At 46.4% G+C, this 25,516-nt stretch overlaps 1 protein-coding gene across 3 annotated transcripts in view; it reads left to right on the forward strand.

Annotated features, from left to right (window-relative positions):
* Nucleotides 1-25,507, forward strand: part of DopEcR (G-protein coupled receptor DopEcR) — a 356,283-nt gene extending 330,776 nt beyond the window's left edge. For 2 of the 3 annotated variants that reach the window (XM_077650718.1, XM_077650717.1), the window contains 2 exons: nucleotides 6,296-6,719; nucleotides 15,232-25,501. In XM_077650718.1, the coding sequence (XP_077506844.1) occupies nucleotides 6,340-6,719; nucleotides 15,232-15,814 (963 nt within the window). In that variant the 5' untranslated portion in view covers nucleotides 6,296-6,339 and the 3' untranslated portion in view covers nucleotides 15,815-25,501. Of the gene's footprint in view, nucleotides 1-6,295; nucleotides 6,720-15,231 lie in introns of all 3 variants that reach the window. The other variant, XM_077650716.1, reaches the window with a different exon arrangement.
* The last annotated feature ends 9 nt before the right edge of the window (nucleotides 25,508-25,516 follow it).

Consider the following 25,516-nt stretch of genomic DNA (forward strand, 5'->3'; position numbering starts at 1 on the left):
GGTACAGCAGGGCCTCCGTCTTTGCCGGTGACACTGTGAGGCCGATGGACGATAGGTATACCTGTGCAGCATCCAGGGCCCTCTGGAGAGATGTACGCATAGAACGGATCCTCCTGGGTGTGCCCCTCACCCACAGGGCCACGTCGTCTGCATACACAGAGCACCTCACCCGGTGGGAAGACCTGGATTTGAGGGAGGCTGGTAGTCCTGCCATGGCCAGGTTGAATAGGAATGGGCTCAGCACTGAGCCCTGTGGTACTCCTGCTGCGACGGGCCGTGGGGAGCTTAGTTGTCCGCCGACTCGAACCCGGAAGGTGCGGCCCTGGAGGAAGGCTTGGATAAACGCCAGCAGAGGGCCAGTGACTTCCAGGCGGCTCAGGGCCTCATGGATCACACTGTGCGGGAGCGTGTCAAAGGCAGCCTTGACATCCAGCAGGACCAGCATGACGGCGTCCCCATCGTGCTGGGCATCCTCCAGGGTGGAAACCAGGTCGGCAATTGAGTCCGCAGTGTACCTGCCCCGTCTGAAGCCCGTTAGCTGCTCTGGCAGGAAGTTGGTGACCCGGGCAATCCAGGTGAGGCTGAACAGGGCGATGGCCTCCATGGTCTTGCAGGCTGCGGAGGTCAGGGAGACTGGCCTGTAGGAGGACGGCAGGCGGCTCGATTTCCGTGGCTTGAGGACTGGCACGCCCACGGCCGTCAGCCAGTCCTCGGGGAGAGTGGCCGAGCCCCAGATGGCGTTGAAGGCCTCAAGGAGACGGGTTCTCTCTGGGGTGTCGAGGTTACGGAGCATTTGATGACTGATGCCGTCTGCCCCCGGGGCCGTCTGCCCCCGGGGCCGTCCGCTTTCGTGGGCGGTCCAGGACTGCCTGTAGCTCATGCGCCGTGATTGCGGCATAGCACTGTGCCACGACATGGGCCAGTACACCAGGGGGGGGCTGCCGGGGTTCTGGGGGTGGGCAGTGCTGGAGGGGGGCTGGAGACCGGTCCGCCAGGAGGATTGAACTGATCAGCCATCAGCTCAGCCAGGTCCTCGATGCTGATGGCCCTTGCGATGGCAATGGCCAGGATGGGACGCCTGGGGATCTCTGGATGGACCAGAGCCTTCAGGAGGCGCCAGGCTTTGCCCGAGTGGCTGCTTCTCTGTATGCTGGAGCATACCCCGGTCCAGCTCTGGCGGCGCCGGCGTCTGGCGTGTCGACGGCAGGCAGCGTCGATGCGCCGGTAGGCCGTCCAGTCCGCAGGCAGGGAGGTGTTCAAGGCAATGCGCTCCTGGCGCCTGCGGTTTGCCCTGATGTTCAGGAGGCGGAGGTCCGGGACAGGGGAACTGGCCGGGACCCTGACCAAAGTGGTAGCCTCGCGGGCGCAGGTAGCTACGTGGTCCAGGAAGCTCTGGCCAGGAGGGATCTCCTTGCTGCGGTCGCGGAACTCTGGCCAGGAGATCACCGCGTACGTCCGATCCTCCTGGGGCCGCCTGGAGGTTGGGGTGAGGAACAGGGTTCCGTTTGTACGCGCCCCGGCTTGGGTCTAACGAACGGAGAGAAAGAAGAGAGGGAAGTGATTCAGGAAGGAAAGGAAAGGTGCTTTGTGCGTGTATCTGTTCATCTAGCTAAGTGGTGTCGCCGCAACTGCGGCAGGATGGGGTAAGCAAAGTGTAATTAAAATAAGAACAGCGAACAGACGCCGGCCGCCTACAGGAAGGGGGATTGAGGGCAGAGGAAAGGGGGTGGACCGGGACACCCGCCCGAGTGGCACCGCGGATGTTATGGTCGTGTTTGGCAGGGGCGAGACCTTTAACCCATGTTCGGTTTGACTCGGGGCACAGCAAGCGTCCAGCCTCCAAGGTTTGTCTCTGAGTAGTGAGCGTTTCTTGCTCGTTCTGCGCGCCAGCGCTGTCGGCGGCAGATGTGCTTAGTGGCGGGGCGCGGGATTACTTGGACGAGACCCATTTCAAGAACGCGGCTAGCGCCATCTATTGCTCATCCTAGACAGTGCTCTGCCTGTTCTGAAAACCGTTTCAAGCCTACATCTGCTCTTGAGGAATGGCACAGAGTGCAATATTTGTTACATCTGCCCCGCTTTTCTAATTCCTAATTGTCCAGCCGGCGCCCTTGGCTTCACGGGAACACCAGGAAAAGCTGACAGAGAGCGCAGAGTCGGCCTTTATGTGTGGGCTTTTTCATTGCCCTGCTTGCCTCGTTTTATTTCGTGCGGGTCGCAATTTTCGTCGCTCGAAGCGAGCGCGGAAATTAATTTCAACTCGGCCCCTCCGCAGCAGCGCCACTTTGCTTTTGCTTGGGCTTGTGTGCACAAACGAAATTAAGAAACACGAGCAGGGAAAGCGTAATCACATTATAGGCAACTTTTTACGACATGACCTTCATCGGGAGCGCCTGGTTAGAAATGGCGTTGGGCCTGAATTCTTTGCGACTGTGCGTAGATGGATACTTCCACATTTGCTTGGACATGTTTGTACTTGCGGGAATCAGGAACAAAACCGAGTTTCCAACAGTAAGCCCTGACACTTTAGATATTTCCAAATACTTCCACATTATAATGGAACTAATTGAATTGTTTCTGAAGATTGCCCACAAATCACGAATGTTTCATCATGCGTTTAAATTTCTCCTTGTGGTTTCGCATTCTAAGACAGCTTGATCTCCAATCAATGAGTAAGGCGGTGCCTATTAAAATATCATGCAAACATTCCTTGCTGATTTGACTTTTTACATTTTCTGTAAAGGTCCACTGAATTAATCAACTGCTCAATCTGAGCCCTCTTAGCGCGCCATTTCAAGCTCTTTATTTACCCGTTCTTCACTTTTTATCAATGCGAATTTTGTACAAGTACTCAAATACTTTAACTGCACATCTCTCTTCATCCAATTTCCTCAGGCGTTCTTCATATAATAAACACCGAGCTTCCCGTGGTTCGAACGATATCTAGCCTATGCCCCCCTCTGCTGCCTCGTTTGTGCTGTTGCCGTGGACACCTAATGCTAATCTTCCAACAGCTCTGGTTTATTTCTAGGCGCTGCTGAACATCTACTCTTAGGCACAAAACCGCATTTTCAAAAGCAAGCCCTGGCACTCTTGATATTTTCCAAATACTTACGAGTACTTCATACGTATCGCACCAACATAATGCTCTATGCTTCATCATCGCGGCATCTGTTCGCCCTCTTCGTGCTTTTACATGTACATCACTATTTCATTTCTGCTCGGTTGATACTAGTCTGCCTCGGTGTTATTAGTCCGACGGATGTAAAAATGTTTGCGCTTGGCGAATGTATGTTCTTTCTCTACGCGGGAGGTCAGCTGTGTGAGGCGCGATAATGCGCGGCTCAGGCGAAGATTTTTCAGGCGTTGTGTCCGATGGTTTCAATGTGTACCGCGTTGTTCTCGAAAGTTGTAGCCTCGGGATCAGGGTTCAGGGCAGCTCGTGAAACCACTTTAACGAGCGAGAGCATGGGGTGTCTGTTTGGTTAAAGGGACTCCGGGGAGAAATTGAAGTTGCCTTGTATCGATAGAATACGAGCGCCTATGACCACAAACGACCACTGCTACAGAAAACAAAGCTCTTGTTAGGTAGAAAAGAGCGAGAACTAAGATACAGGTATCGCCGCCAAAGCCAAATCTCGCAAGTACGTACAAGTGGGATGAAGAAATTCCCGAAAAATAGCACGGATTTCCGGGGCTTACAAGCGCGCAAGAGGTTACGTGTTTTAATATTGAAGTATTATTTAGTTTCAAGCCCCTAGTGAACTTTTATCGCACAAGGAAGACGGAAAAAAGGCTTCCTGAATGTTGGAAGCCAAAGTAAACCTACATTAGGCGGCGCAACACGCGGCCAGCTCAGTTTCGGTATATTTTGGGGCTTTCCGGACATGCCATTTGCGTGCCTCCGTGGCTTCATTTTGACGCGCCTCCATTTACAAGTGCGGAGCAACAGAGGAACTTCAAGAGCCCCTCCAAGGGCTCCTCGGACGAAGTTCATGCCGCGGCACGCACCTGCGACGAGAAAAACACCTGTGGCTGGCTAATGTTGCATGAGCTTCCACGCTAGCAAATGCACCGCTCGGCGCGCTCGCTTCGTCAACGTACCAAGACGTTGGGATGCACAACCAATGCTACGAGGACTTTTACTACAGAATTTAAATATGTCCGTACATACCAGTCTCAACTCATGAAATGTGACGGTGGCCACCGTCACGATTGATTAGTAGATACTGAAGCTAGGTGCCGCACCGGTAGCTTGGCTTGCTGCCGACGTTGCCGACTCCTCAACGCTCGGACTATTCTGCAAGACCCGCCGCCTCTGACCTCAAAAGCATCGCATGCTGTGTGGCTTTGAGGTCGCTGATGTGCAGGCCGCAGTTCTTTGCGAGAACTTCGTTGTCGGGATCGGGAACGCGATCCATCGTAATGCTGGTGCAAACGTGAACGAAGCGACTGTAGCGAAAGACTGATAGAGGCCTTGAACGTCCGGCGTCTGTGGTTTTCATTGCGGCGGCTGCTAGGCTGCGCCGCTCGTGCCAGCAATCACGGAGTTCATGTTTACGTCGGTTTACTTCAGTTTACGGCTAATTTGTCATCAGAGAGTCTTGAGTTTGAATCAGAGTGGCGGGAAAAGTTCTTAAACTTCGAATTCAAATTTATTTTGCAATAAATGCATCTTTAACTGCTGTACAAGCGAAAACAAAGCCGCGAAATGCCAAACTATTGTACTTTGCTAACAAAAAGAAATTTGACAGAGTTGTCCGCTGTGTCCCTTTATCGTACATACGGGACTAGCCTTATACTCATTATGTTGGCAATTACTCTGCTGTGTCCTTCCTGGCCCCTTTATTTCTCTGCGGTGCCTTGATATCCGTTGTAAAAATGCATAGAGTGCGTTTTGACTGTCTCCGTGAACCGTTATGGAGTCGGCGGGGCGCTGTTGCAGGAGGGTGGATTCAGCAGTGACGTGTGCCTGTGATTGCTCTCTTGGTTTTGCTAGCATGCCCATTCTATTGAAGCCAATGGATAAATGCCCTCATGCCATGGCGGAAGTTTCCCTAACGGCAAAGAATTTTGTGCTAGCCAGCCCCGTAGCCTTTTGTACCTGCTTCCGCCTGAGCACACCTAACCCACATTATCTGTTTTTTTTTCCGGCTTTTGTTTCGATTGTTTTCTTCCCGTTACATATCTTTCATGTTTCTTCCAATCAACCCCCAGCGCCTATGTCACCTTATTGCACACGTTCGTGCATTTTTGCACATGAGGAGTTTCCCGCTCGCCCCGAGCCCCCTATTTTCCTGCATTCGCACAACTCTTTCTTTAAAGGGGCTGTGAAGCACCTTCCTAGGAGAGCACGTTAACTCGTTGAATCACTATATTTTGTTGTGATTAACGCCTGAGCCAAATAATACACTTCTGCACGTAGCAGAGAGCCCACAATGAAGAGCGAAGGTTGGCGAGCCCTTCCCGGCGACTTTTTCATGTTCTCACCCTCCCCCGTTTCACGCTTCTGCGCATGCTGGTTAGGAGATGGCTATTAGTGAGATTCTTTCAAACGGCAGGTTGCTATCATGGCCGCGACCAGTCAGACGCCTCGTCCCGGGGGTCAGCTGAAAGCTCCCCCCCCCGCCGAGAATTCCCGCGCGCGTCGGCAGGGGGCTGACTGAGGAGCTCCGACCTTTTAGCGTGCAAAGAGTGACGAGAGGAGAGGGAAAGGCGCGAAAGCGCTGTAATTCAGATTCTGACTGGAGATAACTCAGCTTCTACAAAGTGCATTAAAAAAAATTCTTGTTGGAGAATATTCATGGGGGGACGTCCTTTAACATCTCAGTCATGCCTTAACTTTATTGAGAGCCTCTTTACATAAAATCCACCTGTGCGCTACTTGAAGCAAAATGCCGACGTTGTGCCAAAAGGGACCGATTAGCATTCGTCTAGGAGCAAGACTAAGTGGTGTTTGAGAACGCGAAAGTGATGCGCGGCGTAGAAATGGTGACAGCTCATGCCAAGTAAGCGTTTACGTAGCGGTGATTTGCATTTTGGTGACAGACGACAAGGTATGAGAATCAATGAATCCACAGATTGGAGAGAACCCCGTTGAGGGCGGATGCAGATTCCTCAGAGTACGGACTCTGTTCCTGTGTCGCGGCCTTTTGCTACTCGGCAAGAGAACGGGGGATCGCAGGAAAAAAGTAGCTTCACGAGCAGGTGCTTAGCAGTTGACCTGTGTTCCGGCTGGTAAGGAAGATGTGGCCAGTCTTTTTACGACATTGGTCACTTCCGCTTACTGGCGCAGTGATCGGAGGTGACCGGCGGTGAGCCCAGGAGGAAGTGAGCGGAATGCTTCCGGCCGACGCGTTCGGCGACCTGGGCGACGAGCCGGACGCGCTGCCCACTTCCGCCCGGCTGGCCGAGGCGCTCATCCTGCTGGTGATCTGCGTGAGTGTGGTGGCCGCCAACGTGCTGGTGATCGCCACCTTGCTGCACAGCACCCGCGAGGTGCTCGACTACTACCTGCTCTCGCTGGCCGTGGCCGACCTGCTGTGCGGCGTCCTTGTGGTGCCGCTGTCGGTGTACCCAGCCATCGCCCAGGACTGGGTCTACGGGGACTTTGTGTGCCGCCTCAGCGGATACGTGGCTCTCACCCTGTGGAGCGTCTCCATCTACAGCTTCATGTGGCTCTCCGTGGACCGCTACCTGGCCATTCGCAAGCCGCTCAGGTACGCTGCGGGCGTCACTAAAGAGATCTAGAACAGCACGCTAACCGCAAGCATATCGCAGAACCTAACGCTCCATGATGAGTCAAAACTTCTAGTTCAAAGTACGCAAACATAGAGGCAACAATAAATTCAAAAATTTTTGCGCCGCCGACTTTTTACATCCTGCACAATTTTTGTTAACCAATCGACGCTTCCTTTTTTTGCCTAGGATTAGCAGAATCGTCAAACCACATAAAAAAGGCTGTTTCGTTCTAGGCGAGACGAGACGAAGCGAAACCCCGATGCCCTATTGAAGCCACTGAACGCACTGAAAACCGCAGTGATGTCAGTGAATCCGCGTCGAAGAGGCGCAAGGGTCTAAAGCGCTTAACTCCTAAAATGGCTTGCGCAATGCGAGAGGAGAGACATTTAGTATGACGTATGAGCGCTTACGTATACGTAATACGCAAGCATTTACGGGGAGGTTACAGTGGGAGTCGCATGAGCACATTTAGTTTATCGTATACCAACCGGAACGCTACAATAGCGCAGGCCGCAATGCCGCCATCTGGTGTTGCAATGTGAAAATGCTTTGCGACACATTTTTCGCACGTAACCAATGTTATCCAAGTCGTATCGCGTCAATAGCCAGTTCCATGGCCAGTTTGTTAATTTCTTTTAGGTGATTGAACCGAGCAATAACGTCATGTTGAGTGCTTTCGGACCCGTCTGCCCACGGTCGAAAAGACTACATTTGGCAACGCTATGACTACCTTGGCGTAAAAATCAAAATCAAGGCATTCCACAGTCGGCGGTATCTTGTTACGGTTAAGAACAGCGGAATAGTTATACAAAATCGAAAATAGGGCAGATTTACCTTTCATTCGTTGTGCTGTGGGCAAAAGTAGGCAAAGGGAATATCACGTGTACCATTTAAAGGAAATGAATATGCCTAAAAACCTAATAACATAGACAAATTCTCTCTGAAGAGTGTGATGTGGGCGCCGCCATATTGACTACGCTATATTTCCTAGCGTAAGCAACAGCACGCACGCTTAGTTCGAAACATGAAGGTACGTAAAACCTCGATTTGAAATAGCGCCTGGCGCTTAAGGACGCTATTTGATAGCGTTCGATACGTCTTTGCGTATGTCTGCGTACGCTCTACTAAAGGTCTCTAGTATACGCTAAGGTTCGATCTGAAATAGCGTTTTGCGCATGCACACTGCGAAGCAAGGCGTATTCCTGTGCACGCTGTACTGAAACTGTCTTCTATCACAACTCTTGGGTTGCGAAAGCTTAAGCAGCCACCAAGGCTGAAACAGAGGCTGCTACTGGAGTGTGTCTCCGGTTCCCTTCTGTGCGTCTCTCAGCACTCTCCGCCACGGAGAAACCGCGGCATCCCAAGATTATACCTCAAGATCCTGAAGAGTTCAAGAGTTCTATAGGCGGACGGGCCTTTAGAACTCCATTCGTGAGCTTCCCCATCAGCGCCGGCCCGAGTGTATTGGCGCTCCTTAAAATGCAGGCGTTTGTGGCGGTGTCCGATTCGCATGACTGGCCGTGTGAGCTGCTGCTCCAGCGCTGCAGAGCCCGAGCACGAATACAGCGGTGATTTCGACGACCCGTCAGGCGTCAAACGGGCAAAAATGGCGGCCTGAAGGACGACTGGGCCTATTTCCAGGATACGTATTATCACCCTCGGCTTTAAACAACAGTCGTCGTTGTGTGCCTTCCTTTCTTCGTCATTTTTACTGGCTTTCCTCTACTAAATATGCGCCGTCTGGACCAGATTTCGACTCTCCATTAAATGGCATATTTCACTCGCGCTGCTCGCTTGTGGCTCCCGCTCAAGCTGAATTTGTTTCGAGGGCGTTAAAATAATAGGGGAAATATTATAAACAAATAGTTTCTTCTTTAAACGTCCGCCATGCATGCCTAGCGGTAGACGGTCGTTGTGCGCTGTGAAGATAATGTAAAATAAATTATATTAGTGCGGAAAACTATTGCACGAGGTGGAAATGAACTTAACTCATATTTTTTTTCTCAGTAATCTCAGAGGTAGGCAGAATTCAGCGGCTGTATTACTGCTATAATCTAGAATAATAAAAATATAAAAGTCAGGTAGTCGCGGTCGCTTGAATTTTAACACAGAAGACTTGGCAGTTTTATCGTTACGTCATTGCCATTGAATTTTACGACAAATCTTGCATGTGAATATATTTACAGATGTACAATGGAAAGTAGAGCTAGTTGGTACGACCCTTTGGAAAATGCAGAAAATTTTCTTGAGAAATTGCAGATCTTTTGAGCTCAAAGAAAACAGGGTTAAAACACGCAGGGACAGAAAGAAAATGTGTAGACGACACCACACGGTGAGTCCCGACTTATATCACTGCATCATGTGGGTACATGAAATGCGAACGTCATCATCATCAGCCTGCCTACCTACGTCACTGCTGGACAAATGCATCTGCCATAAATTTCCAATTAGACCTGGCCTGTGCCATCTGCGGCCACCCTATACCCGCAAACTTATTCGTATCATCCGCCAACCTACCTTTCTGCTGCGCCCTGCTACGCTTGCCTTCTCTTGGAATCCACTCCGTTACTCTTAACGACCATCGGTTATCTTGCCTTCCCATTATATGCCCTGCCAAAGCCCGTTTCTTCTGCTTGATTTCGACCAGGATGTCATTAAGCCGCGTTCGTTCCCTCACACACTCTGCCCTCTTCCTGTCCCTTAACGTTACACCCATCACTTTCTTTTCTGTAGTAGGCTGCGTTGTCCTCCATTTAAGTTGAATCCTTTACATTAGCTTTCACGCTTCAGCCCCTTAGGTGAGCACCGGTAAGATACAGCTGTTGTACACTTTTCTGTTGAGGGAAATTCGTAAACTGCGCTTGATGATCTGAGAGAATCGGCCAAATGCACTCCACCACATTATTATTCTTCTAGTTATCTACCTCTTGTGATACTTATCTTTGGTCACTGCCTGCCCTGAGTAGACGTATTCTCTTATCACTCCCAGCACATCGCCACGAATTGAAAAGTGCTGTTCCTTTCCAAGACCGTTGAACGTTACTTTGGTTTTCTGCATATTAATAGTTTAGACCCACCGTTCTGCTCTGCTTAAGACAGTGATCATACCTCTGCGTGACTTACCAAGGCAATGTCATCAGCGATTCGACGATACTAAAGTATTCTCCTAATATTAAGTCTTATCCCCAGCTGTGTGTAATCCAAGCCTCTGGATATCTATTGTAAACAGGCAGCGAATATTAGCATTGGCGACATCGTGTCTCCTTGCCTGACGTCCTTCCTTGTTGGAATTTTATTGCTGACTTTATGTAGGACTATGGTAGCTGTGCAGTTGCTGTATATACGAGTATACTTCCAGTATTTTTACGTATGGATCTTCTGCACCCTGATTCCGCAATGTCTGCATGACCACTAAGTTTTGACTGAGTCAAATGCTTTCTCGTAATCTATGAAGGCTATATATATAGGGGTCGGCTATACTATGCACTTTTCTCTATCACCTGAATAAATGTGTGAATATGGTCTATTCTCTACTATCCTTTACGAAAGCCTACCTGTTCATTTGGTTGATAGAGTCAGGACAGCATTAGACTTTAATGCTGACCCGACAAACCGAGAAATCGACAGTAAGCTGATTGGTCTGTAATTTTTAAAGTCCGTGACGTCGCCTTTTTAATGGATTAAGATGCTGTTAGCCTTCTTCCAAGCTTCTGGTGCGCTCGAGGTCATAAGGCATTGCGTATACAGCTTGACTACTTTTTCTAGCACAATCTCTTCACCATCCTTCAACAGATATGCTGTTATGTGATCCTCACCAGCTGCTTTCCCTATTGCATTGCTCCTAAGGCTTTCTTTACTTCCTCTTTAGTTGCTAATGGGATGTCCTATTTCTGTGCCCTACTAGCTCTCTCATAGCTCAGGCAATTTTGGAGCGTAGTTAACAAAAAAGAAAATTCATCCATCAGCCTTAAAGACTCCAGTGACCAACTAATTCATCCTAATGAATGTGCAAATATTCTAAACAGTGTATTCGTTTCAGCTTTTTCCAAAAATCAGTGTTCGGTAACCCCTGCATATAACAGTGCTGAATTTTTACCGATGGATTCTATTGTCTTTGATCCTGCTGGAGTGGAAAAAATAGTCGAAAAACAAAAGGTTTTGTCATCATGTGGTGTTGATAACATTAGTTCTAAGTTCTTGATTAAAACTAAAGTATACAGCGCAATAATACTCTCTAACCTATTTAAGCAATCTCTTGAAACAGCATGTATACCTGATGACTGGAAGGTTGGGAAGGTGATTCCCTTGCATAAATCTGGTGATCAACATTCCCCGCATAATTATCGACCCATCTCACTTACCAGCATTCCGTGTAAAATCATGGAGCATGTTATTTACTCTCACCTTCAATCGTTCCTTGATTCTAATGCCTTTTTTACGGACAGTCAACATGGATTTCGGAAGTGGTTTTCTTGCGAAACACAGCTTTTAACCTTCACACATGATCTAAACTCATTCCTCGACAGGGGTTCCGTTGTCGACTGCATATTCCTCGATTTCCCAAAGGCGTTTGACAAGGTCTCTCATCAACTGCTTTTTTTTAAACTTAGTAAACTTAACCTCGACCCTAACGTTCTTAGGTGGCTGCATTCGTTTCTCACTAATCGTTCACAATTTGTCACCGCTAATAATGCTTCTTCCTTCACTTCTCCAGTTGGATCTGGAGTACCACAAGGCTCTGTTCTAGGGCCTCTGCTTTTTCTTATATATATCAATGACTTACCTGACAATCTATGTTCAACAATAAATCTTTTTGCTGATGACTGCGTCATATACCGCGAAATTAACAGTGACTCTGATATAGCTCTTCTTCAATCGGATATTGATCATGCTCTTGAATGGACTAACAAATGGAACATGGAACTAAACATAAAAAAGTGCAAGTACATGCGGGTTTCTCGTCGTAACACCACATTGCCTTCATATCGTCTTAATAATTGCAGCCTTGAGTCTGTGCCTTTTTACAAATATTTAGGTGTCTTCATTTCCCATAATCTTTCTTGGAAAGTACACATAGACTATGTAAGCAATAACGCTAACCGCATGCTGGGCTACATGCGCCGTAAATTCAATCTTTCTTCTAGCTCTGTAAAACTGCTTCTCTACAAGTCGTTGGTTCGTAGTAAACTAGAATATGCTGCATCTATCTGGGACCCCTATCAAGAGACACTAATATACCAACTCGAATCTATACAGAACCGTGCGGCCCGTTTCATTCTCTCGAATTATCACCGTAACTCTAGTGTCAGTGCCATGAAATCAAGATTATCACTCCCGCTACTGTCGCAACGTAGAAATATATCCCGCCTTTCTCTATTCCATGAGATTTACTACGATAACCCCATCCTTAAGAGAAAATTTATAACGCCACCTTGCTACGTTTCAGCTCGGATCGATCATCGTCATAAAGTTGGTATTCTTTCATGCCAAACAAACCACTTTTACAACTCATTCATCCCCAGCACATCGGCACAATGGAATAACCTTCCCCGATCGGTCGTCGAAATAAGTGACCATTCTGTGTTTAAATCGGCTTTAACTAACTTGATGGTAACATAGTACATGTAATTCTTACGCCCTGCCGTTTATTCTTTTCAGCTTATGTGTTAGTTCAAACAGACCTGGTCTGCGTGGTATGCTTGTTTGCGTGGTATGCTTACTTTTATGCTTACTTTTATTCTTTGCTCATAATTTCGTGTTAAATGACGGTTAATTTGTTTGATTGTATTTGCTGTAACCTACTGATTTGCGCGAGCCATATTTTTGTTCACATTTTTGTGTTACTTGTGACTGCTGTTCCTTTGTTATTTTGTCTATTGTACCCCACTCCCCTCTGTAACGCCCTCGGGCCCTGAGGGTACTGAAATAAATAAATAAATAAATAAATAAATAAATAAATAAATAAATAAATAAATAAATAAATAAATAAATAAATAAACGGCCGGATTGCATTGGATACTGCACAGATTTGTGTAGAACTCTCCAGCTACTTTAACTATCTTATACATATTGCTAATTACAAGGCGCTCTTTCCCTTTTAACGCAAACATCTGATTTTTGCCGATGCCTGGTTTTCTCTTTACTGCTTATAAGCTACCTCCGTTCTTTAGAGCATGCTCGATTGTGTTCATATTGTACTTCCTTCTGTCGGTCACCTTACCCTTATTAACTTTGATAGCTCTGCCTGTTCTATTCTGTTCGTGTGTTAAGAGGCTTTCATGCTTTGGCGTTTTTTAATCACATCTTTCGTCTCCTGAAAGAGCTTGCCTTTATCCTATCTATCCAGTTTACCGCCTACTTCAATGGCGCACTCTGTAATGATAGCTGTGAGATTATAGTTTACTTCTTGAACTTCAAGGTCATCTTCATCAGTTCAAGCAATTAATGAACACAATCAGCCTTTACTTTTCCACGCACAGGCCTGCGCTGAGCAATACTGTTTTGCGCCGAGTTTTTTTTTCTTTAAATTATTTCTTGTCTGATGATTCCTCAAATACGACATCCTTAGCAGATATAAGCATTAAGATGAAAGTTTACCTTCTAATTTTTTTAGTTTCGTAGGATGGTACTGTGTTTCATACATTTCATAGCGAGCTCCGACTCCTGTCTTCTCACATTTTACTGAACTGAAGTTACTGTCATTCCCTTTTCTGCAATAATTTTATCCAAATTTAGTCGTGGCCCTACAGGTGTATAATTGGAAGGATGCATAGGGTACATATCCTTTTAATTAACACTGGCAAGCGGCTGCCGCAAAACTAATGAGAAGATAGGCTATTGCGCCAGTTTTTTCTTCATGAACAAAATGTCCCATTAATACTTTGTCTAAATCAATGTACGGCTTGACACTCCAAGTCTGCAATATCAGAAGGACTAATCTGTTACAGTTCCCGCTTATACTGAACTTCACTAGAGTTCGCTGCTCAGAGGAATACGTTTTTATACCCTAAATGACCGGTTTTGCCTGCATTTGAAAGTACCATTCCAGTCGCACTTCCTAATGAATTACTGTGTGTTGCACGTGTTCTTGAAAGTAGCGAGAAGTTTTGGCGAAGGACAGACTTCCGCAACATTTCTCAGATCTGAAATAACAACCTCCAGGTAATATGCGCGGGTCCTCTGTTCGACAACCATATACCCAGTGATATCCTTTAACTTTCACACATTTTTGCTTTAAAAATCATTGACACGTCTGTGCGATCTGCGCAGGTTGACTACAAAGCAAGGCGGACATTCATTATGTATGTGATAAAGCGCAATTGTTAAACGGTTAAAGAACTAAATTTAACTAATAAACATTGATATTTTATATTTTACAGGGTAAAATTTTATACCGAATTTAAAGGCCGTCACCACTGATGGTGAGCCCAGTTTTTAAACTGTTTATCAACAATGTGGTTCGAAATACTGAATGTGAAAATAAGCTATTTAAATCTCGCTGATTGGGCTTTCCCGCATTACACATTTACAAAATGGCGCCGCTCGCATTTCAAATGCAGCAGATACAGGCGTGTTTGGTGTATTTTATGACAAAAAAGAAGTTAATTAACGCGATTTCGGCGAAGATAACACGAACCGCAACGCGATTTTATAAATATGCAACACCGGAAAACTAACTCAGCGAGCTTTGAAATTTGTAATCTTGATGTTTTATAATTCGAACCACATCGCCGATAAAGGAAGTTAAAAAAGTGGGCTGACCTTCGATGTTTACGGCCTTCAATTTTGCAATCTAATGATTTACCCTAAAATCAAAAATGAAAAAGTTGATTAGTTCATTTTAGTTATCACTCATTTAATTGTTCAACTCTATCACGTGCAAAATGTCCGAATTCCTGTACAATGCACCTGCAGAGATCGCACTAACGTATTTTTAACAGCTTCTAAGAGTAAAAATCTATAATGGTTAAAAAAAATCACCCTGCACATTTCTGCGGCTTATAACGGCAATCTTGAAATTAGCGTACTATAACTCTCAGTAGCTTGACAAACGAGCTGCAAGGAAGACCAGTTCAGAAAATTATTTTAGCAAGACCGAAAAACCTGAAAAGCCGGTACTTTTCTAGCTGCAATTAATATCAGCTATTCTGTCCATGGATACTTCTGATATGGGATAATGCAGTAGTCAATTACAGTCTGTCATCTCCATTGGCTTAAGCATTGCTATGCCCTCGGTATCGACAGGGTCTGCCCCTATGTGTGGCGGGATATAGCAGCAAGATATAATCGAGTTATAAGAGCTACTGCAATATTTCCCGGCCATTTCGGGGGTAAACAGGCAAAGCCGGCTATTGCAGGCTCACAGCGCGGAGTGTGCAGTGCTCGAATGCTGTTTATGCGCGCTAAAATGCTGCCATAATCAAGTGAACTTTCCCATTGAATCAAACTCCTGAAATGATGCGTATAATTGTTTTGTTTTTCGCTGGGCAGATACGATGCCATCCAGACCCGGACCCGGTGCCAGTGCTGGATGCTGTTCACGTGGATGACGTCCATGTTCATGTACTGCCCTCCGCTGTTCGGCTTCTCCAACGGACACTTCTACCGGGACGCTTACATCTGCATGCTGGATCTGTCCAGCATCGTCCCTTACACGCTCACGCTGGCGCTCCTGGTCTTGGTGCCGAGCGTGCTCACCGTCATGTACACCTACTACTTCATCTTCAACACAATGCGCAAGATGCGCAAGTGCCTCAGCAAGGAGGAGAAAGAGTACGCGACCGCTATCGGAGAGCACCTGTCCAATCCGGATCACATCATGTCCTTCGTCATCATTGTGCTCTTCTGGATCTCTTGGATGCCTTGGATAGGCCTGCAGATCTACGAGAAAGTCGGCGGCGTCAAACTAAGGTTTCACGCGTTGCACTTTGGCCTTCTCTGGCTGGGTGTCCTGGACTGCTTGTGGAAACCGCTCATCTACGTGGCTATGAGCCCAAAATTCAGGCTCAGTGTGCAGGTACTGTTTGTGTCCTTATGCTGCCGGCACAAGGCACCGCAGCAACTCGTGGTCTAGCACGTCTCCTTTCGTTCCCTCACCCTCAGGAGGAACAAGGTGTTTGAAATGTGTACAGCTAGCGCTCTGTGTGTCCGTTTGTCTGGCATGCTGCAGGGTGGATTTTTCTGCTAAAATGGAGCTGCTTGTTCGGCATCTTCGCGCTTACATTGTGTCCTGCATTCATTTTTGTTATCGGACTCAGACGCTGAAAGCGCAGCGAAATGGTTGTGCAAATGACAGACTGAGAAACATGATATGTTTGCGAGTCTAACGGCATTTTTATGCCATCCACCTATGCGTCATGGCCTCCTATCCATGTTTAAATTCAACTATACTGTTCTGGGAAACATCTACACCCTGTGTCAGAAACCCTCAAAAGTTTGTCGTCTGTGGTAGCTCCATTCTATATCCAAATGTCCCTTTTCTGTTTGATATTGTGCACATTAGTTTCCAGCATGCGAAAGCTTGTCCAGGAGTTCCAACTTGCTAGTCATTTAGCTATCACTCTGGTAAAAGCTTATCTTACCATAAGAGCTTCTTAGGTATTTCCCTGAAACAAGGCTCAGCGCGGAAGCGTACCATATGACTTAATAATTAACCATTCTATTGCAGTGCCAAAACGGTAATAGATGAGGTGCATTTGTACCCTCCGCTGTTTTTTAACACTGTTTAAGTGCTCTTTGAAGGGGCTCTATAACAGCAGTCGTTAATACTGTTCCTAGTTTCACAAATCTACTCAGCATTACTCAGAGATGTCAGTCAAACACCTATCATAAAGATATCTCACACCACGGGTTCTGCATTTCTTGAATTGTTAATTATGGAGTTTGCAAATGTGATCAATTACTGCAACTGGTACGTTTCCTGGCAGTAGGGGTACCAGGCACGATGCAGCAGAAGAACAGCTAATGATGCAAATGTCAAGGATGCAAAATGTGTGCTAGGATTCTTACCAGAGGTCTTCGTTGAGAGAGCTTACACTGTGCTCCTCTCAAGCTGCATGTAATGTGTTCATAGGTATCAGTGCACCCACCTCAGTCACGGATCTTTGCTACGTGAAGTAATAACTTTCATGGGTGCTACGCTAAATATGTATTCATGTTTAGGTCTTTTGTACTTGAATATAATCATCGAAACTGTTCCTTTTTGTTTTGTAATTGGAGGGTGCTTTATTTGTAAAATATAGACACTAACCTGCGTTTTATTCTTCTGTGGTCCAGCGACATGTGCGATATATGTCATGTCGTTTAATATCTCGACCCTTTGGTTGAACCATGGAGAGAGTAATGAGAGACGAGTTGTGATTCTAGTCATTGTGTTATATTGTCATTCTTATTAGTATTATTAGTATCTTGAATTTTGGTGGGGTTTCCTTGTTTATATGGTTCTAACCTACTAACAATTATCCTTTAAAACAGTTTGAAGCACTTGCGAATGGCATGACTAATCTGTGTTCCGGTTTAGGCTAGCTGGTTCATGTCCTTAGATCTTTTAGTAAAGGTTGAAAAAAGCACATCATCCCATCGATACAGCTTGTAAACGCACATTATTGGATGCGCTACTAGTGTATGTGTGGTCTAGCATATTGCTCAGGTGCGCATTAAGCAAACACAAGTGCCAAAATCATGTAGGAAGTCGTGTGATTCAAGCTTGCCACAGCGAAGTGCTCATGGCAAAATATAATGCATTCACTGCACATTCGTAGTGTAGGGCCGCTTAAAACAAGAGTTCAGGTAGGAGTTTAATACAGAAGCGGTTTCGTCAACGAAAACAAGCGCATTTGGTGAGTAAAGTTTATTTCCAAACTGGCCGGACTATCTGATTCTATTCGTCACAAGACAAATGCCACAGAATACGAGTAGACCGTTCGAATGGGAGAAAAAGCTCAGAAAGATTATTACTCCAGGAAGGCTCCTACGTCTTTATGAAGGGAAAGAGCACTGCGAAACCAACACGCTGTTCATTAGAATAGGGCATTGCTGCACTACCAAAGGCTTTGGGTGCTTCAGAATATGAGCTCTCGCCCCCCTTCGTGGGCCCAAAACTTAATTTCTTAATGGCGAATTTAGAGCTCAGGCATTTATGCTCGTGTCTTCACAGTGCTTGTCATCAGTAAGCAGCGCTGGAATGATCCACTAGCAGCTTAATAACGTTCACCGGCGCTGTCCCTCAGACATGCTGCCACGCAGAAAAGCGGCACATGGCTGCCAGTGGCATTACAGTGGTCAGCAGACAAAACAGGGTGACATGATACAGCCAGAGCGATGCCCTCTCCAATCGAAGCAATTGGCGCCACGTACTTATCTACTCCTCTACCACTGCATGACACTCTAGAGCGCATCTTGAATCCTGCAAAAGGCCAGCATCGCGTGTCATTGCAATGGACTATCGTGATCATGAGCGGTTTTGTTTTTGATCAATTTATATGCCTACTCTAGACATGCAGACACCCTGGTATACTGCAACGCCTCTTCACGCGTCTTATGCCTTGAGATGTGATATATGTGGGGTTTAACGTCCCGAAGGTGCACATGGGCTATAAGGGACGCTCTAGTGGAGGGCTTCGGATTAATTTCGGATGCCTTGGATTGTTTAGCGTGCACTTACATTTCAGAGCACACAGGTCATTTTTCATGCCGTTTTTGTGCTGCCTGAAAAGGGATCACATGAATGTCCATGACATGAGGAAAAAAAACGATAAAAATAAGTCACGCCATAGCCATCGCAGTGGTTTGCTTTCTTTAAACGTGTCGTCAAGCGCCCTGGAAGCCTGACGAAACAGCCTGTCTTGAAAGTATATTTCTTTCCACATAAATGAATGGTTTTAGGTCTCAAATGATCGTTCATTGCCACTGAACTTGGCAGGTATCTGGAGCAACTTATAGCAACTGCCAGTTGTACTTAGATCTGCTGATCTCTGAAACTTGTTGCTGGGCTAGTCGGTGCATATTTGTAAGTTTGCGCAACACAGAACGGGCACAAGTGAAGGCGAGCGCATTCTACCATGTTTCTCCCTTGTGCTCACCTCGTACTGCGCAAACTTATTAGCTGACGATCTGCTGGTCCGCGACGTGATTCCATTTATTACTGACTCTGGTTTTGTAAAAGCTCCTCAGTGGGCACTGTATCTATTTGGGGTTATTTATTCCTTACAGTAAGTCCATCGTAGCCACTTAAGCCTAGCTAGCAGCGTCTGGGCGACTGTCAGACAAGTGATTGGCTCAAAGGTCAAGAAACCTGCTCATGTAGCGTTCTTTGACTAAGCTGACAGAATGCCTGACAGAATGAAAGAAGGTTTTCATGACCAAATTTGTGCTGAGGAATGTAAGCATAACTTTACTGCCTTCGCATGAAGCTAGCAAGTGCTGTTGTTCCTCATGCTCAGTGGAATGTGAAACACACTCTAAGCTCTGGTAAGAATCTGCAGCTGCACACTTTTGATGATTGTGTCGAGCGGCTTTGAATTTCGCCGTGGTACATTCAAAGCCGCGGGGCTACTGAACGCCACTTTGCAAAATGAGAGGAAAAATCTCCAGTGAACTTGGAAGACTTAACAAGTGGGACAGAACTGCACGCCTCAAGGTCTAACTCTTCAGAGTCAGTACTATCGCCTTGGATTCGCCTAGTAAGGTGAAATCAAGATGCTTCCTTCATTTTTACTTGTTTTATTCTTCCGTCACTTAAGTAGAGTGCTAAGTGTGCCGTGTGCAGGGCATTTGGACCATATTTCAGTGGACAGTAACTTGCGAACTTGCGGTGTTTTCTACGGCTGAAGGCGTAAGAAGTACCGGAGCCCTCGAGAAGAGCCTGCCCTGCGTGGTCATCGGCCGCGTGTCAGGATGTACTGCAGTCGGCCAAATGTGAAACAGAGAAAGGGGTTTTCTCGTCACATCGGCGAAATCAACTCCCCATTGAATGTGCACAAGGCCTCATGTGCAGAGTTTTCCGTCGCCGTGAATGTGTCCTCGCAATCTGAGGCCTCCGGCGACCATTGTCAATAGTGGCCAAAGTGTGATGAAAAAGTGCTTGCTTGTGCGAAATATGTGTGTACAACGAGATGCGGTGAAAGGAAGTGTGTGTTTGTTTCGCAATGTATCAAACTGCGGCACTCTGTGCGAATGCGGAATCGCAAAAAAAAAGTGTCCGCATATTTCCAGTGTTGAGGAAGTTTTCTGCATATTGTTTTTCTGAATGGCCCTAATCTGTGAGGGACACTGCTGCGCGGGGGAATTCCACCCCGCCTGGATTGTAAGAGCAAAGGACTTTTACTAAGACTCTCGCGACAGTCACAATCGTCTAGTGTGTTTTCTTGTAACTTTATATATGTACAATGTTCACTTCTCCGGTTGTGACACCTGTAGATGGCCATAGATTTGTGTACAAAAAGAACAGAACAACACTGCTTGAGGCGTAGGAGTTGAGAAGACCTATGTGATACACAAGCGATCGCTGACCCAGGAATGCCAGGTTGCCGTCGCATGTCGGTGACAGAACTGGCATGTTCTTTCTTTTCTATTACGTTTACATTGCGCAACTCCAACACTTAATATTCACGAAGAAGCCTTGCCGCTGCGTAGCCTTCGAACACAAATTACTTGCCGATAGGAGAGATGTCGAAACTTGTGCCATATCTTTTAGTCACGCAAACGCTTGTAAATCGTTATGCTTTCTCGTTGGTCTTGAAAAGCGTGGCATTTTCTCGACAAAACGATAGAAACATCAAGGACTTATACCGTATATTATCAGCCATACCATTTGAAATGACGAGGAATGTTTATTTCTCTCCTGCCACTCCCCGTCCCTTCCGCGTACACACCCACAAAATGATTACAAAAACATAGCGTACTCCTGCAGATGTTCGAACGTTTGTCGTGCGCATGTAGCCCATATGGCGTCAAAATAGCGAAAAACAATAAAGGCGCGCAAGTTTTAGATTAAAACAATTATCGTAGCCGGTAGCGCACCTGTGTTCGAAGCGCAAAATAAATCCAGTCCACCGGAAAATTTCGCCCGACCGAAATGTAGGCATTTGGTAGAGCAAACAAAGCCTTGTTTCTTTATGCAAGCTATCTGTTTCCTTGTGTATTGTACATAATTTTATTGTATGCCCTGTATGCCGTGCTGCATTTTGAAAAGGTGGCTTTTGGGAATGGCAAGGTTTCTTCCTTTTCCTTCATGGTTTTGCATCTCAATGTGCTGTTGATGTCGATGTTGTGGATACTTCACGCTCCTCTCGCGCTACGCAAGCTGTCACGCTGGTCGCACAGCAGCTATGTACTGGAGAGCAGTTGCTAAACAAATGCATACACTGTTATCAGCCCAAAGGAGGCCGCAGCAAGTATGCATAAGCGAACTTGGCAAGTGGCGTGATGCACAGCTGCTTGCAGTCCTGCTACTGGTAAAACTGGGTAAATGAAATCCGTTCTGGCATGTGGGGGCAGTAATCGCAAGGATATAGAAGCAGACGACTGGCCTTTAAATTAGGCCTAAGTGCCAGCCTTCTCTACATCAAATGTACTCACGTTTGTACAACTATAGGCTGCTTGCGAACTTGCGAAGTAGATGAAAGTCATAGAAGTGCATTTTATTTTGCTGATGACTTTCCCTCAACAATTTGTTGCTTCCTCCAGCGCGGTTTAAAGCGCAAAAGCACGCGAATTGAGCTTACCGCTGGAATTTTCAAAGACAGCGGCAGCATGTTCACGTGCAACTCTCACCATAATGCGTATTAACTTTTGCAAAGTCGGGGCTTTCGTAAAATTGTCCTTTCAGAACATCTGCGACGCCCTTTATCAATCAGGGCACTGCGCAAGATCTTGTTCCCTTACTTCGTGGGAAGCTGCGCAATGTTCCGCCACCAACGTTACGGAGGCGGCGCATACGAGGGCTGCATACAAGGGCTTACTGAAAGAGTGTGCGTGTTTCGCGGCGTCGTACAGCGTGGCGGTTTGCAAGCGTCGACGCGGGTCTCTGATATAAAGCGTCCGCTGTTGCTTGGGGGGCCTGCTCACTGTTATACTCAATTACACATATCTAGCTGTCTACCCAAACAATTGTGCCCTGTGTCTCTCCCTTTCGCCACCCTCTCTAGAAGTGCTCTATTTTTGTGCCGCAAGCACCCGGCCAGAGGCCTGAAAAAGGATTGGACGAGCAGTAGCCGCCGGTAGCTTTCTTCTCTTTCTCAGTGTAGTGGCAGCAATCGTTAAGCGCAGAGCCGTGTTCAAAGTACGCCAAATGACGTTGCCAGCTACGCGAAATATCCATGAAAGACGCGCTCACGCACGCGCACACACGCAGACTGACGCGTGTGAATACGCGCCTACATAAGCATCATGCATGCATACTCTGTAAGTACGCATGGATGGGGGCATGGAAGAAAAGTGGGCGTATTTTATCTCACTGTGCTTGTTTTAAGGCGTTCGGCTCGCTTTAGTCTGCGCCGGTAGTTTTTTTCATGCCCAAAACAAGCAAGTTACTTGGAGGAAATAGCGATTCAAGCACTTCGGTAGATTATGGGAAAGGTCACTTTGGCTGCAGTGACAACGACCTCGTTTACTCACGGATTAATCTGTCCACAGTTGCCCAAGTTGTTTTTCTTGATATTGTGTTGTTACTTGAAGCATGGAAAGGCAGAAATAATAAGCCTTTTGAAAAATTCTGCATAACTCCGTCACGTTTTGCACATTCCTTCCTCGGGTTTTTGCCCGCCCTGTTTATCTATGCGCTCCAGCGACAGCATTCTTAGTTTGTTCAAAACTCTGTCTGAATTCTTCAGCAAACTCCGCGTTTTCCTGACAGCGTTTCCCGTTTTTGGAAGGCTTTTCTCGCCCCTCTCTTCCACACACAAGCCAGATAGGTCTGCTCTACTGAGATGGGAGACATTTGTGCAACAAATGGTCTTAAAAGTGTTGACAAACGAGTGAGCTATTTCCTTTCTCCCTGCTGAACTCATGTTGAAGCCGTGCACTCTGAGGCGTTTCTGTACATTTTGGCTGCGGTGAGCGCTCGGTGTGTTTGCTGGGGCTAGGTTACGGCCTCCTTTCTTTTCTCCGGCAAAGAGTGTAGGTGGAAGGGTAAAGGTATTCTTTGACATTCGCGATGTTATCGCTGCAAACGTCATCTGTCCGCCATTTTCCGTCCACTCTAGCGCGGGGTCTATAGGCTATTGTTAGGTATAATGCTCAGTGTTCAAACGAACCTCGAATACGCGCTTTAGTTTTCTAGATTACCTAGGGATGTTTTCTACAGCAACGTTGTTCACAATGAGCTTAAATATTTACGTAGAGATCGAACAGGTTGTATTGCTGCATACCCTTGGTTAACCCGATGAGCGCTGTACAGAAAGTGTTCAGAGCCGGAGTCAAACAAAAAGCAGTATTGACGGTATCTTAGAAGGAATGATGTTCTATCAGGGAATAAAGGCAGCAGGACATATATGCGCGTGTAGGTCATGGTGTTCGTGACTTCAGAGACAGTACACATTCATCCCTGGCGTAATTTGCATGTTGGAGAAAGCACTTTCCCAAGAAACATAAGTTAACACGTTAACACATGTACAACGAAATCTGTGCTAAAAATCAATCTTCTATACAAGCAACCACGTTAGGGCAGAAAATTAGGAGAACATTGACTCGAATAGCGATGACAGAGTTGCACTCACCGCAACAACACGTGCCTTTGTTTCAGAGCGGCAGTCAGGATCAGCACTATGATACTAATATGTGTAATAGCTGTAAGTTTAAGTCTAGCATAACTCTTGCACGAAGTGAAATATTCGATTTAGCTGGCATAATCACTGGGTAAAGTAGCGTGGTTGGCATCCAGCGATCTGCAAGAGCTCCTTAGCGAGAAATCTTGAAGGAAGGCAAGAAAGTCTGCAAAATTTGGACTTGGATAGCTCGGGGACACTTGACACTGTGCTAAACTGTGCATTGAATGGAATGGATTGAGGTTCGAATGGAATTTGAAACAGGCTGACCAGACTATCGAGTTCTATTCACATATTACCTGAGGAAGGAAAATGGCGGAAGCATTCCAGCTTCGTTGTAGGCAAGATAAATGGGTGGAAGTGTTTTATTCACGTTGAGTAAGCGACCGTTGCATCGTGTGATATCATGACAAAGTTTGCAGAGGCATGCATAGCTCAATACTTATACTCTGTTCAGGATCAGCTTCACATCAGCCATTTAGATAACAATTAAGCGCACACGACAGAAGCCCTGAAGAGCGCAGCCGAGTATGCAGTGTTGCGCGCTAGATAGAGAACCACCGCCACTTCAAGTGAAGTGAACAAATAACAGTGCACGCTTTTTGTTGTTCCATGGCAAAGGTTCGCTAGAAAATACGTAAGTATAGCGATCTTAACATTCTATAGAACAGAAAGAATGCACATAAGCGAAAGTTCAAAATAATCAGTAGTTTAGCGGGCTCTAAGAATCAGCGTGTACCGCTTAACAGTAGCATGTTTTTTTCTTATCCACCGCATAAAACTAATGTCTCGCGTGGTAGGAAGGAGAATTTGCAGTTGCGCCTTATGTCAAGTAGACATTAAAAAGAAAACACATCGCTATGTTTCCACTGAAGAACCTTCTGATTGTTTAGAAACAGAATTCAGCACTTCAAAATTTGCTGCTCGCACTTGAGAGAAGAATTTACTAACGATGTCTACTTAATAGTTCTTATTAGCCTATTCGCTTGTTTTTCTGTTCTTTTATTCGTATTCCGTGGTAATGTAGCGGCGTCAGTGTAAACTTCCACTCCAAAAGGTTTGGAGCCTGGCCCGCGTGCTAGAGCGAACTGTTGAACATTAAGGGCATGCTTTGTCCTGCACACTTTGCGCCCGTAGTTGCAAAATCTATGTCAAATGCTCTCAAACACGTTCTCAGAATTAGATTCAGATTGTTCGATGAAAAACGCGGTCGTCCTTAAAACAAGGTAAGTTTTTGTGGTCCACACCGAGTGCAAAATGAAAAAATGACTGGTCAAAAAGTGCACCGAAGCCTTGCCGAGGTTTCTGCGTTGGGACAGCAGGGGGCCGCTTGTGTCACGGGGTCTTCTTTGTGCCCTCCACAGCGCTCGCTATTCCTGTAACGACAACACATTAAGCAGTCGGTGTGCGCGAGAAGTGACATAGCAACGGGAGCGGGAGTTTGTGCGGTCCATCAGGTAGAGCCGGTGTTGGTGCCGCACTGCGTGCATTGCAGTATTATTTGACTCAAAAGATGCGCTTATTGTGCACAGTGCGGACATGTTTCACACCGGACGAGAAACACCGATTCTTTTCGGTTAATTGACTTAAAAGTTAATGTATCTCAATGCGTCCCACTGCAGCCACGAATGCTGTATTTCTCGTTTTTTCCTGGAATTTCCACGTAGCCTGTGTCCAGCACACTGACCGTGGTCATGCGCCAGCATGCTTTTGCGTTGGTGTTCCTCCATACGGGTTCTTTGTGGTGTTTTGAGGTTCCTGTGGCGCTGATAAAAAGAGACATTCATCACAAAGAGATGTCTATATCCTCTCTATCGCATATAATAAGGTTTAAACTTGATGGTGTGTGCCGTTGAATGTCCCAAAAAATGTGTTTCTTCGCGTTTAACTTTCATGTCTCTTAAATTGCTCTCGGTGTGAATCATGTGTGAACCCTTACCTAATGTGCACCCTGAAAACGGTGTCAAGTTGCGTGTCGGAAAATAAATGATACCCTGGTCATGACTCTGGCT

The sequence above is a fragment of the Amblyomma americanum genome, chromosome 1, assembly GCF_052857255.1.
Source record: "Amblyomma americanum isolate KBUSLIRL-KWMA chromosome 1, ASM5285725v1, whole genome shotgun sequence".
NCBI classification, from domain to species: Eukaryota; Metazoa; Arthropoda; class Arachnida; order Ixodida; family Ixodidae; genus Amblyomma; species Amblyomma americanum.